General features: G+C 44.0%; 2 protein-coding genes across 2 annotated transcripts; one reads left to right on the forward strand and one right to left on the reverse strand.

Moving 5' to 3' along the window:
• The first annotated feature begins 464 nt into the window (after positions 1–464).
• On the forward strand, positions 465–2,013 carry B3GALT4 (Beta-1,3-galactosyltransferase 4). The gene is made up of 2 exons (XM_014942741.1): positions 465–470; positions 913–2,013. Exons 1-2 carry the CDS (start codon positions 465–467, stop codon positions 2,011–2,013), a joined length of 1,107 nt encoding a protein of 368 aa, XP_014798227.1.
• A 1,571-nt stretch (positions 2,014–3,584) lies between these two features.
• On the reverse strand, positions 3,585–11,414 carry PSMD5 (proteasome 26S subunit, non-ATPase 5). Its single transcript, XM_014943078.1, has 10 exons — positions 11,229–11,414; positions 10,904–11,048; positions 10,162–10,275; positions 9,588–9,716; positions 9,105–9,214; positions 8,486–8,628; positions 7,836–8,027; positions 6,895–7,004; positions 5,840–5,980; positions 3,585–5,347 (listed from the first exon to the last, which is right to left on the reverse strand). Exons 1-10 carry the CDS (start codon positions 11,399–11,401, stop codon positions 5,090–5,092), a joined length of 1,515 nt encoding a protein of 504 aa, XP_014798564.1. The 5' UTR covers positions 11,402–11,414; the 3' UTR covers positions 3,585–5,089.
• Between the last annotated feature and the right edge of the window lie 741 nt (positions 11,415–12,155).

Consider the following 12,155-nt stretch of genomic DNA (forward strand, 5'->3'; position numbering starts at 1 on the left):
ACCCCACACGAGGCAAATCCACACATTCAGGCACCGAACCTCCATCTCGGGAGATGCAGAGTGCTCAGCACAGGGGTGAACTGCCCTGGATGGGGGAAACAACACCAAAACAGCACAGCTGGAAAAAACCCACCGCCAGCCCCAGCACAGCTTCACAACGGTACCCAAGGACCCCTTTTACCGGTGAGCTCTAGCAGTTGCTTTGCTTCTTTATTTCTCAGCCCCCTGAGTGTCAGAAATCAATAAAGGGAAAGGCTAGAGTTTTGTTTGCTTTGTGTTTTACGCCGCTGCAACACGATCGTTCCCCAGGATCATCTTTCCTCCCCAAGGCAGGTGAGGTGGAAGTCACTGCCCCTGGGTACCGGGCAGTAACTGGATCCTGCAGACCCAGATACAGCCTCTGCCGGGGAGGAACAGCCTCCGACATTAACCCAGACCCTGCTGTGGGGAGAAGTCCCACCACCATGCAGGTAAGTGCTCTGGTTCAAGGGTTTTGCTTTGGCTTCTTACCCTGCCTGCTCTCATACAGCTTTGTCAGGCCAAGCACCAAAGGCTCTCCTTCGAGGACACATATTAACACTACAGGTCCTCGTTAGCATCTCAGGCTTTCAGTAACAGCTTAAAAACAGTCAGAAAATATTAATAGTGAGCTATTCCTCAGTATTTCCACGCATGGGTGTGCGGAAAGGAACCTTCTAAACTACAGTGTAGTAATGTCCTCCTCAGCTTGGGATCTCGCTGTGCCACCGGGAGCAGAGCTGCTTAAATTTCTAGGAGGCTCTAATACACTAACAATACAAAGACCACAGTCTAAAAGTCATGATTGTTTTCCATGAATATATTACAAAATGAAGGAAAACCTTTCCGTTCTAGTAGCAAGAGAATTCACTGTCCGTGTCTTCTCTTCTCCAGCTGACCCCCTGCAGGCTCCGGACTCACCAGTGGTGCTTCATCCTCTTTAATGTCTTGCTTTTCCACATGCTGCTTTTTGGAGCGGATTTACTGGAGGAATACTTCCTGCGGTCATTACCGCTTTCTTACACCGATGCAAAGGCTCTCGACATCAGGGAGAGGGCCAGGAAGCTGGATATGGATCCTCTGAAGGCCAATCTCTCTTTCGCCGTCAGCAGCGCAGCAACGTGCTCCGATAAAGAGATCTTTTTACTCATTCTTGTCTGCAGCAGCCCAGAAAACAGGACAAGGCGCGAGGTGATCAGGCAGACATGGGGCAACGCGACAGACGCCGGCGGTTCCGCCGTCCTTACCCGGTTTGCTTTAGGGAAGCCGGCGGCGGTGACCACCCAGCTGGAGATCGATGAAGAGTCTCAAAAGCACAGAGACATCATCCAAGGCAGTTTCATCGATTCTCCCGAGACGGAGACCCAGAAGGTGGTGATGAGCGTGGAGTGGGCAGTGACTTTCTGTCCCCAGGCAAGGTATATTCTCAAAGCAGACGAAGACGTGTTTGTCGGTGTCCCCAGCCTGGCAGGGTACTTGCTGGGTTTAACACAGCTGGAGGACGTGTACATGGGGAGGGTCGTCCATCAAGCAGCTCCTGACAGAGACCCTGCAAGCCCTGGCTTTGTTCCCACCCATCGATACGCCGAGGAGTTTTACCCCGATTACTGCGAAGGGAGCGCTTTTGTCGTGTCCCAGGACGTGGCCCGCAAGGTCTACGTGGCATCAAAGGAGGTGCCACTTTCCGTGCCCCCCGATGCCTTCGTTGGAATCTGTGCTAAGAGAGCTGGCATCACTCCCATCCACAGCTCTCGGTTTTCCGGGGAAAAGCACATCAGCTACAATCGATGCTGCTATAAATTCATTTTCACCTCTTCCGACATGAGAGAGGACGAGTTATTTAAAGACTGGAAGGAAACAAGCACTGGCAAAGACTGCTCGTTACTGGAAACTTACTACGGGCTGGTGTCCTGCAGGGTTTTGACCTATATTGATAAGTTCAAACACTTTAACTTCGATAGAATTAAAAACGAGGTTTTTCATTTTGCTGATTAAGATCTTAGCTTTTGTAGAGAAAGCCTGAATTTTCTTGTACCAGCTGTTTTATCCTATTAATATTCAGTAATAACAATCTCTTCAACAGCAAACGGATCCTCAATGCTATAGTGTGTCACAGCAGAACTGGATGTCCCCTGGCTCCACAAGTACCTCCAAGTGCATGCATGCAGGTTAACAAAAAAAAAAAAAAGTATTCCAATAAACTTTGCCTGTATCCAGTGTTTTCTACACTTTTGAAGTCCTCTACCTCACGCCAAAACTCCTATTTTTTTTATCCAAGTGAAACATCACCTACTTCCAAAGGGGAATCCTTCTGTCCACAAAAGGGAGCCTCTTCTGAGTGGCCTTTTCTATGGAAGAGTGAAGCCACAGCACAGCTCGGAGTAGGAACAGACATTGAGTCATCACAGGAACAGCTTCAGAAAACAGCCCAGGGGGATTTCAGACCAGAAACCCAACTCCTCTGCTAAAGAACCTTGTATTTGTCACTCCCAGTATCAGAGAAACACTGCCACGAGCAGCTCAATGCCACAACGTGGTGGAGAACAGGAGTCAGAGCAAATTCACCAGTGACCTGGTAGCACCAGCCTTACTGGGATGGAAGAATTCCCCAAACTGGGAACCAGCCACAGACCACAAGCCCAGCCCTGCCTGCATCCTCCGGATTCACTCCACCTCATCAGCTCTTCCAGCAGCAGGAAGGGGAGCCGCAGGGACTGGCTGAGTTGTGATGGGCACACATGGGAAGAGACACAGAGACACACACAAAGAGAGGGACAGACACCTTCGAGGGTCCAGCTACTCCCCAGCTGTGACAGGAGGAACCGGAGTGTGCTCTGAAGGATCCGCAGTGCCGTGAACCAGGCTCAGATGAGGAGGTTTGGGAGTTTGTTTGGGTTTCTGGCTTTTTGTTCTTTTTTTTTTAAACTAAGTTCATAAAGTTTAGCACTTTACCTCAACTCTCATTCTCCATCATTCCATTCCATCCTCAATTATCTCCTACTTCACAGGGGAAAGGACAGGGACAACATGTTAAATTGCTCCATTCCATATAAGACACACCAGCAGCAGTGTGTAAACTGTACAGCAAGACAGGGGAGGGGTAGGGAACTGCATGTGAGTAGTAAGGGGTGTCTGATCAGTTAATCAGAATATCGAGCTCAAAGCTCCACAAAATAAATCATATGTGCATATATTAAAAAAAAAAAATCCCTTTGGCATCTCTGTGTGTTCTAAAATATTGTATTTGGCAAATGTACCACACAAAACAGATGCTAAAGACCCAGCACAAAGAGTGGCCTTTAAAAGCAACAGCTGAAAACACACATGGAAGAGACTCATGAATTGCAGAAAAGGTTTATATATTGATTTGACCGAGATTTCAGTACATGGCTCAGAGCTACCAGCACACAAAGCCACCTAAAACAACAAAGCTGAACTGTTCAGCACGAGTGCCAACTAAGGGCTTCTATACTCTTCCTTTTTAGCACTTTTCATGTTTTTTCTGGATGTGGGATTCCCGAAGCTTCCGTGCTCCCTCTGTTCACAAATGAGACACAAAAATGCACTGCCTTTCTCACTGGCAGATGTTTATTACACACATCTAGGACAAAAGCATCAGCAGCAGTGTAATGTTGGACAACAACTTTTGTACACATCAGCTCATAAGCAGCGAGGCAGATCACCTGCACTCAGACAGGTTATTGAACACCAAGGGATCTTCCCAGCCACCCGGCTCCTCTGAGCCCACTTTGACTCCCAACCAGCAATTTTTGGCAACACCATCACCTCTGCGGGGCCACAGAGCCAGTACCTTCCATAGAGGTATTCCTGACTTGACACACTACTAAAATAAGCCCAGAAGTAGTAATTCCATGGTTTATTATGCTCCCCCCCCACCTCCAGCTATTCCTCAGATTTGTTTCTTACACCCCCAACAAAAACAGTATAAACCTTTTGTATAAAGCACATTGTAATTGTTTATGGACAGACACATCCCGTGTCACTCGGGTGCCCAGCTGGTCTGGCACCTCACCCGCTGGGATGCTGAGCATCTTCAAAAGAAGATTACAACTTTGGAAGGTACCACATTCCATACTCCTACTTTAGCTCGTGCCCTTAAACATGAAAGCTTTACGTTCTTGCCTCTTTTATCCTAACTCAGGCAACTAAAATCATACGTTTTTTAAATAACACTTAAAATTAAAAAAAATTATCTTAAAAAATAGTGTAAACAATTTAAGATTTGGTTCTGAAGTAGACTCGTAGTGCTGTAGCTCATGCTCCTTTTGAGGACGCAAAGTGAGCTGTCATACAAAGTCGCAGTCAACAAGGGAGACAGAGCTCCCAATTCGGTTCTATACATGAGAGCCAGCATTTCTTTGTTTTTAAAAGGGCTAAAAGCTTATTTTCATCCTTAGCATAAAATGTAAACAATATTTAGGACTATTTATTCAAGCAAGATCTACATCCAGCAAGTTGAAAATAGAAGAGAACCCAGTTTTTACTCCCTCGTGTGGGCAGAATGTTACTACCTTATTCTTACCAACAGGGTTTTTGGCAGAACGTGATGGGCTAAGAGAGCACATTCCAAGCAAGTGCCAAGTTTGGCAAATACAAGAAAAGAAAAAAATTAAAATAGAGAAACTATGGCAGCTTCTGAGGTTACAAACCTCAAGGTGTTCCGGTATTTGTTTTGTTTTGTTTTTTTAATTGAACTGTGATCTACTGAGGAAAATACCACAGGAACTCCAAACCCAAGAACAGTTTAACTAAACACTGATTAATCTCTGCAAAATATAAGACAGGCAGCAGCTGACAGAGTGCTTACTTTGGCGACTTGTCTCACCATACACAGAACTTCTGCCACGACATTCTAGGGGAGAATTATGCTGTGCCCTATAGGTTTTGATTTGCTCTCATCACCCTCATTTCAAACAGAGCCGAAGTGCTTCACCTTCCTTTAAAGAGACAATCTCAAGAGACTCCAGCAGGGAGAGTCGTGACACCTTAAATCTTAACACCTATTTCAGTAACGTGGTTTGCAAGAAGGGGAACCAAGACACCAATGACATCACTCTGCTCCTTCCACGGCTGTAGTAGAAACTGCCTTCACGTAATAAGGGCCTTCACGCAAGTAAGCCCTAAGCCTCAAGTAATACTGGTTTCCAAAGATTTCTGCAATTGTTTTAGAGTTTACAAGGGCCTTAACCAGTTCGTATTTGGCATCCTTCGAAGCTTTGTCAGGCTCCACAGATCTGTCCACAACGTACTCCACAAACCCCGGCGTGCCGAGCATCAACTTCTGGGCCCATGGTTGATTTGCAATAGCCTAAACGTGAAGACAAAAAGAGGGGAAAGAGGGAAATACTTCATTTTAAAAATCAAAAAAAAAACAGTTACAGAGTTTTGCAAACAGCCAAGGAATAGAAAAAATGAAATAGGATATTCATTCTACTCAGTAGTTACACAAGCCCCACTCAAATCAAGTGGCAGGTTTAACACTGGAAAACAAGTGCAGCTCAGTGCTTATCTTTAAAGTTTAAGTGAATTATCACAGCAGTGCTTCTGATATCGAAACAGCACCCTAAGCAGAGCTGATACTTTTTTTTTTTCCTCTCCAACTTATAAGAAAACAAGCATTACAGACATGACGCGTCTGCTGTGTTATTTATAAAGTGAATGCAAGTGGGGCACAATGAAAAAGACCTTATTTCTGACCACTTCAGGGCTTCAACAAGAAGGCTGTGGCACACACTTAAAAATCTGAGATTAAATGGCAATACAATTCACTACCTGATCTTTAAAACCAAAAAGCACTTACAGTGAACACCTGCAGAGCCCCACAGTGGAGATCAGGGAAGGGCTGGGTGCTGATGCTCCTGAAGAGCTCCAAGGGCTGGCTGGACAAGGATGTGAACCATGATTCAGTCATTCTTAAAAGATCCTCTGTCTGCTGCTCTGGCTAGACACGTCAGAGAAATGTGCAGAAATAAAAGAGTTTGATAAGGATCACAGAAAGCTTTCAAGTTTTGAGTGTATGTCCAATAGCAAAGGAAGTTTTTTAAAAACAAACCACCAGGAGATTAAACTGAAATAGTTTAGATTTTCAACTTATTTTCATGAATGAAGAAATGGCCGCCTATATTTCATTTAGCTTGGAGGACAGATTTAAATAAATTGATTTTGACACACGAGGTAAGTGCTGTGCTGGAGTGCAGTCTTGCAAGACAAATGGAAACGGCTCACTCGCTCATTTAGAGCTACACTATTAAAATCACATCTAAAGAACAAACACAGGGACTACAGCAGTTTCCCACCAGCTCTTTAAGCACAAGAATATCAAGCTGTTTCCTCTCATTCCCTTGTCAATGAGGTCTGGGCTTCATGATTTATAAACAGATTTCAGAACACCTGGCTTCTTACAAACAAACTCAAACTTTAAGCAAACAAATAAACCAGGGAATTTCAAAACAGTAAAGTTAATGACTCAGAATACTAGAAAACTACCACTTCTACCTAAGCTAGATGCTGCAAAAGGGCTTCACACAGTAATTTAATTCTTGTAGATTAAAAAAAAAAAAAAAAGACAGACAACAAACTAAATCACAAAAACTTACAGGCAAGTAAAGAAGAGATGAAATTGCATCCAAGCATCGAAGTCGTAACTCCGTGGGGGCATTCTTGGCCTGGTGCCCTATTCTGTTTAACAAATTTTGAAATCTAGTTCCTTTGAAAATAAAAACAAATTGCTTTTAATTAATTGAGACAGACCTCTACAGGAGTACAGAGTTGCCCACGACTCACACTGTACTACATTAACTGGTCAAAAGTGTTGTACATTAAAGACAGACAACAAACTAAATCACAAAAACTTACAGGCAAGTAAAGAAGAGATGAAATTGCATCCAAGCATCGAAGTCGTAACTCCGTGGGGGCATTCTTGGCCTGGTGCCCTATTCTGTTTAACAAATTTTGAAATCTAGTTCCTTTGAAAATAAAAACAAATTGCTTTTAATTAATTGAGACAGACCTCTACAGGAGTACAGAGTTGCCCACGACTCACACTGTACTACATTAACTGGTCAAAAGTGTTGTACATTAAAGGCGAGAAAGGAAACTTCCCTATTTACTATAAGAAAATCAGTTTCAGATTCTCTTTGCTTCATACAGATCTAAAACAGACAACCAAAGCTTTTACATTAATTCTCCAGACTATCCAAACCTTTCCAAAAAGAAAGCTATGCGTCACAAATAACTGAGTTATCTTGGGAAATGTGAACTCTAGTACACTTGTAATTAGAAATCTTCAATCCTGTTCTAAAACACTCCACTAGTTATCTGCTAATACAGATTTTTTACTTAAAACCTCCAAAGTCTGGACTAGCAGCAAGAAGCCTGGCACCTGCTTTGAATCCTCTGAACAGTTTTATGTTACAAGAAACAATGCAGTCGTTACAGAAAGCATCGTTACATGATAGTTCATGTTTTTCTAATGCTGCTAAGAAGGCCATGGCATCAGCAGAAACAGAGGAATCTACAGTAACACAACTACTGATGATTCACACGATGCAGCTCACTAGAAAAGAATAAACAGAATCACATTTGCAATACCAGAATTCTACCTGCCAGGCATTTCACACCACCACGCCTGGCAAAACAGTTAAAAACCACCTTATCTGCTATAAAACAGCTATTCAGACACCCTTGCTTAGTAGATAAATAAATATATTTCTCAATTCCTTTCTCTATTACACAAACCAATTCACTCAATAATGTAAATACTGAGAAAATTTTATTAAAGAAAAAAAGATACTAACTAGTTTTCTGTAAAACCTGTTTGCCTTCCACGTTTGATCCCAGGATTCCCAGTGTGTCCACAGCCACCCCAATCATGGTTGGATCATGACTTTCTGCCATTTCAAAGACTTTTTCCATAAAGACAGGGTATCGTTCACAGATCTGCTGTGGACTGTCCACAATAGCCAGATTTCCAAAAAATTTAACAAATCCTGAGAGAACAAGACAAAAAAGCATTCAGAGTGGAGGAACAGTAACTTTAGCAATGTCAAAATTAAACATACATTAACATAAGACTGTTTCACTGCTAAACTAGTGCTATTAAATCTGAATACTGTTTGTGAAAGGCATCAGAATAAGGACAGAAATAAGCAACCAATCAGGATTTTGGAATTTACTTAATTCATGAAGTAACAGCTGTCGTCTTGAATTCATAAAAAAAGAAAACCCAGAAGACTACAATAACAAAAACTTCAAACCTATAGTACAGTCTCTCCAGATTTTACCTGTAATATTATTCTTGTATTAAACTGTCCTTCAGCATCTTTTATGTACCTCCATGATCTAATATTCAAAAATTCACAAGCTTTCAAAACAGAGGCTTAACAGTTCTCTCCATTTAACCCATTAATAAAAGCAAACACTAGAAACAAGAAACGCATGATGTAACCTGGTAAATAGAAGCCTGAGAAAGGATCAGACTCTGCACCAACGATGATGTTTGAAATTTTATCAATAACTCCTTGTTGAGCAAGATACTGACGTCCATGTGGAGTGTGGGCCAGGGAGGTCACCATCTCTATGCACGTAGCTCTGTAACAGACAAGCAGCTATTTTAGTCTATTTCAGATGGGTTTGGTTGATTTTGGGTTTGTTTTTTTTTTTAAGTCCTCAGTGATTAAGAAAAAACAGGTTTTTTACCCTTAGGACAAAAACTAATCAAACAAAAAACCAAACACCAAACTACCCCAACTGTCCGACACCCCTCCAAGCTCACTCCACTATCTTACTTTAGGTGTAGATTTGGAAAGAATCCTAAAGCGTTTATATTTCAGCCCAGTGGTACAATTCTCCCAGCATACTGGGGAAACTTCATCCTGCTTCTCACATTTCAATATACAGTATTTTAAACCCCAGGCTGTTTAAGAAGAGGCAGATAAGGTGCTCTCCTGAAATGGGTTTGATGAGAAACACACACAAACGTGTTTAAAGACTGTTATTTTAAGACTGAACATCAGAGTTTTAACAAAGGGGGAAAAATCTCATTGGCAAACTCACTACCAACATACCTGACCAGCACATCCTCTCCAGTCAGCTCTCCAATTAGCTCTGATATTAACCCGCTGTTTGCGCAGTAATTTAGTGAATCTGCTGACACTGAAGAAATCTCAACAATTAACTAAATGAAAGCACAGAAAAAAGGATGGTTTATAAAAACATTATAATGTTAACAATTCACACTAACAGCCAAATACATCTTCTAACGCTGACTAACCCTAGTGTAGATTAAATACAGAATTCTGTGAAGTTTTCATAATTAACCTAAATGGTTGCTTGAAACAAGTTCTTAAGGAGTTCCAAGTTTACAGCATGTGCATTTGATTTCTATTCACTGCCACCTTTTCTTCAGAAGATCATCACTGCTGTACTCTTCCTGCTCCTTTCTTGTCTTGACAAAACACAGACAGGAAGGGAAGTTTGCAAAGCAGTGATGAATACTAGAGAAATGCAGTATCATATCATTCAAACGCTCACCTTGATGGCATTCCTACCTCATATACTCTGTATCGAACAATGTCATTTGTTGCCATGACATTTTTCAAGTCACTCAACAAATTGCTCACAAATAAAGCCTCTAAGCCATCTTGCGTCTGTGCTATTCTTGAGAGAGATTTGATGGCCTGGAAACAAAAACATCAACATATTACAAGAAGAAAATCCAAGACAAACTGACTTAGTTTCACTGTTCTTTACTAGCACATGAAATCATGTTACTCATCTAAAATTTTAATTGCAAGTCACTTTTCAATGAGAATTAGCATATCATTGACAAGAGCTAGTTATGGTTACTGTGATCCAAATCTCTGGCATTAAATTCAAATCTATGAGTTCACTTTGGCATCAACAGCTACTGGAAAAGAACAGTTCTAAGTAAATTTTTTATCACATCTAACTAACTTTTGGGCTTAGGGCACTTACAGCTCATCACATCTTTCAAGCACCATAAGTTCTTTTTTCGAATAAAAAAGACAAGCAGAGGCTGTCATTGCAGACACGGAATAAAAGGTGTTTTGTGCAGTGTCTACATCACCTTGTAGAAGAACTAAAAAAGAATGCAACACTTACCTCTTTAGCCACTGCTATCTTCTCTCCACCAATGCAATTTATTATCTGCCGTAATAGTTCAGGACTGTTGAGAATTTCTGTAACAGCCTCTGAATTTTCAACAATCCTCCCAACCTAAAGATACGATTAAATAATTATAGAAAATAACATTAAAACAAACTTTTTCTACTATAAGAACATTCAGGCACTAGAAGAGCTACCCAGAGGGACAGAATCACCATTTTTGCAGATACTCAAAATTCAAAGGGACAGTACCCTCAGCAGCCTGCCACAAGATGGCCCTGCTTTTAGCTGGGGGCTGGACCTGAAGTCTCTAGAAGTCCATTCAAAACTACAGTGTTTGACAAGTCTGTTCTTTTAAATTAATGCAACAAGTGTCAGGTTACTACAGCCTACTCAGTGTTTCCACAATATTGTTCAAAGTATCATGAATATTAAAATGTTGCTGCACTTGATCCTTATGGCACCTGCTGTCAGTGCTGGCTTAGAAAGCTTTATCCAGAACACGTGTCAGAAGATTAATTTACAAGTTACTTCTGTCAAGACATAGTTTTATACATTATGTTTAACAGGCACATCATAAAGCATTATATATCAACACACTGCACGGTATTTATCCAAAATTGCATGAGCACATAAGAGCAGTTGATGTAGAACTTTTGGCACAAATTAGGGCATGAAACTAACCCAGCCTGGCTCAAGACAGAGCTCTGTTCCCTTCTCCTGGCACAAAACCCTGTACCTGAGATATGGTGAGGATTTTCACGGAGTCATCGGGGTGGAAAAGCCCTTTCTGAAGCTCTTCTCGGAGGTTCTGGATCACATAGACCGGGTCCAGGGCCTGCAGGAGCCTCTCCAGGATGGAAATGCAGGCAGTCACCTGCTCCCTGAGCGGGACACGAGACAAACCCAAGCCCTTCAGGAGGGGAGACACCACCGGGTGCTCCCAGATCCTCAGCTCCGCCAGCCCCCGCCCTGAAGGAGGGCAGGGAAGGAGATGGAGGAGCAACAGGAGCCACCATGCTCCGGGGGCAAGGGAGAGGGGAGGAGGCCGGGCCGAAGCTCACCGGTCATTGACGCTGAGGAGGGCGAAGAGCGCTCCCAGGTGATCGTCGCTGAGGTGGGCGCGGAGGGCTGCGGGCGGCACGGCCTGCACGGCGAGCCTCAAGGCCCGCAGCTCCTCCAGCGGCGCCTCCCGCCTGGCCGCCCGTTCCAGCAGCTCCACCACCGCCTCCGCCATCTTGGCGCCGTCCGGGAAGTCTCGCGAGAGCGCGTGCACCGCCCCTAGCAACCGCCGCGCCGTCGCCAAGGGCCCCTTTCGCGTCCGCCGCGCCGTAAACAAAATGGCGGTGGGGGCACCGCCCTGACCCTGCCTCTCGCCCCGTCTGTCCAATCAGAGCTCCAGGCGGGCGGAGGCCTCCGCCCGCCCGGAGCCCCGGTTGGACAGACGGGTCCCCCATTTTACCCCAGATGCGTTTTGCCCCTCAGACCCCTCGACCTCCCCTCTGGCCCCCGGCCTCCCCTCAGCCAGGCCCTGCCCCTCGCCCCGTCTGTCCAATCAGAGCTCCAGGCGGGCGGAGGCCTCCGCCCGCCTGGAGCTCTGATTGGACAGACGGGGCGAGGGGCAGGGCCTGGCTGAGGGGAGGCCGGGGGCCAGAGGGGAGGTCGAGGGGTCTGAGGGGCAAAACGCATCTGGGGTAAAATGGGGGAAAATTGGGTTCGCGTGGAGGTGGAAATGGAAACTGCCTCAGCCGGGAGAGCCAGCCGCTGTCCGGATGTGCGCCCTGAGCGAGCCCGGACAGCGGCGCTCCGCAGAATCCGAAGAACAGGCCCCTCCAGGGCCAAATGTGCTCAAGGACATGGTTTAGTGCTGAACGTGGCAGTGCTAGGTTAATGGGTGGACTTAATACTCTTAAAGGTCTTTTTTAATCTAAACAATTCTATGATTCTATATTTTCCTAATAGTGTATGAGAACTAACAGTAATATAATAAA

Source organism: Calidris pugnax, unplaced genomic scaffold, assembly GCF_001431845.1.
Source record: "Calidris pugnax isolate Ruff unplaced genomic scaffold, ASM143184v1 scaffold102, whole genome shotgun sequence".
NCBI classification, from domain to species: Eukaryota; Metazoa; Chordata; class Aves; order Charadriiformes; family Scolopacidae; genus Calidris; species Calidris pugnax.

Coding starts and splice junctions, on each gene's coding strand:
- PSMD5 (XM_014943078.1), bottom strand. CDS start 11,401: ATGGCGGAGGCGGTGGTGGAGCTGCTGGAACGGGCGGCCAGGCGGGAG. Junction 11,049..11,228: donor CTCCTCAGCGTCAATGACCG/GTGAGCTTCGGC, acceptor TGTCCCGCTCAG/GGAGCAGGTGACTGCCTGCA. Junction 7,005..7,835: donor ACAGGTTTTACAGAAAACTA/GTTAGTATCTTT, acceptor TTATTTTCAAAG/GAACTAGATTTCAAAATTTG.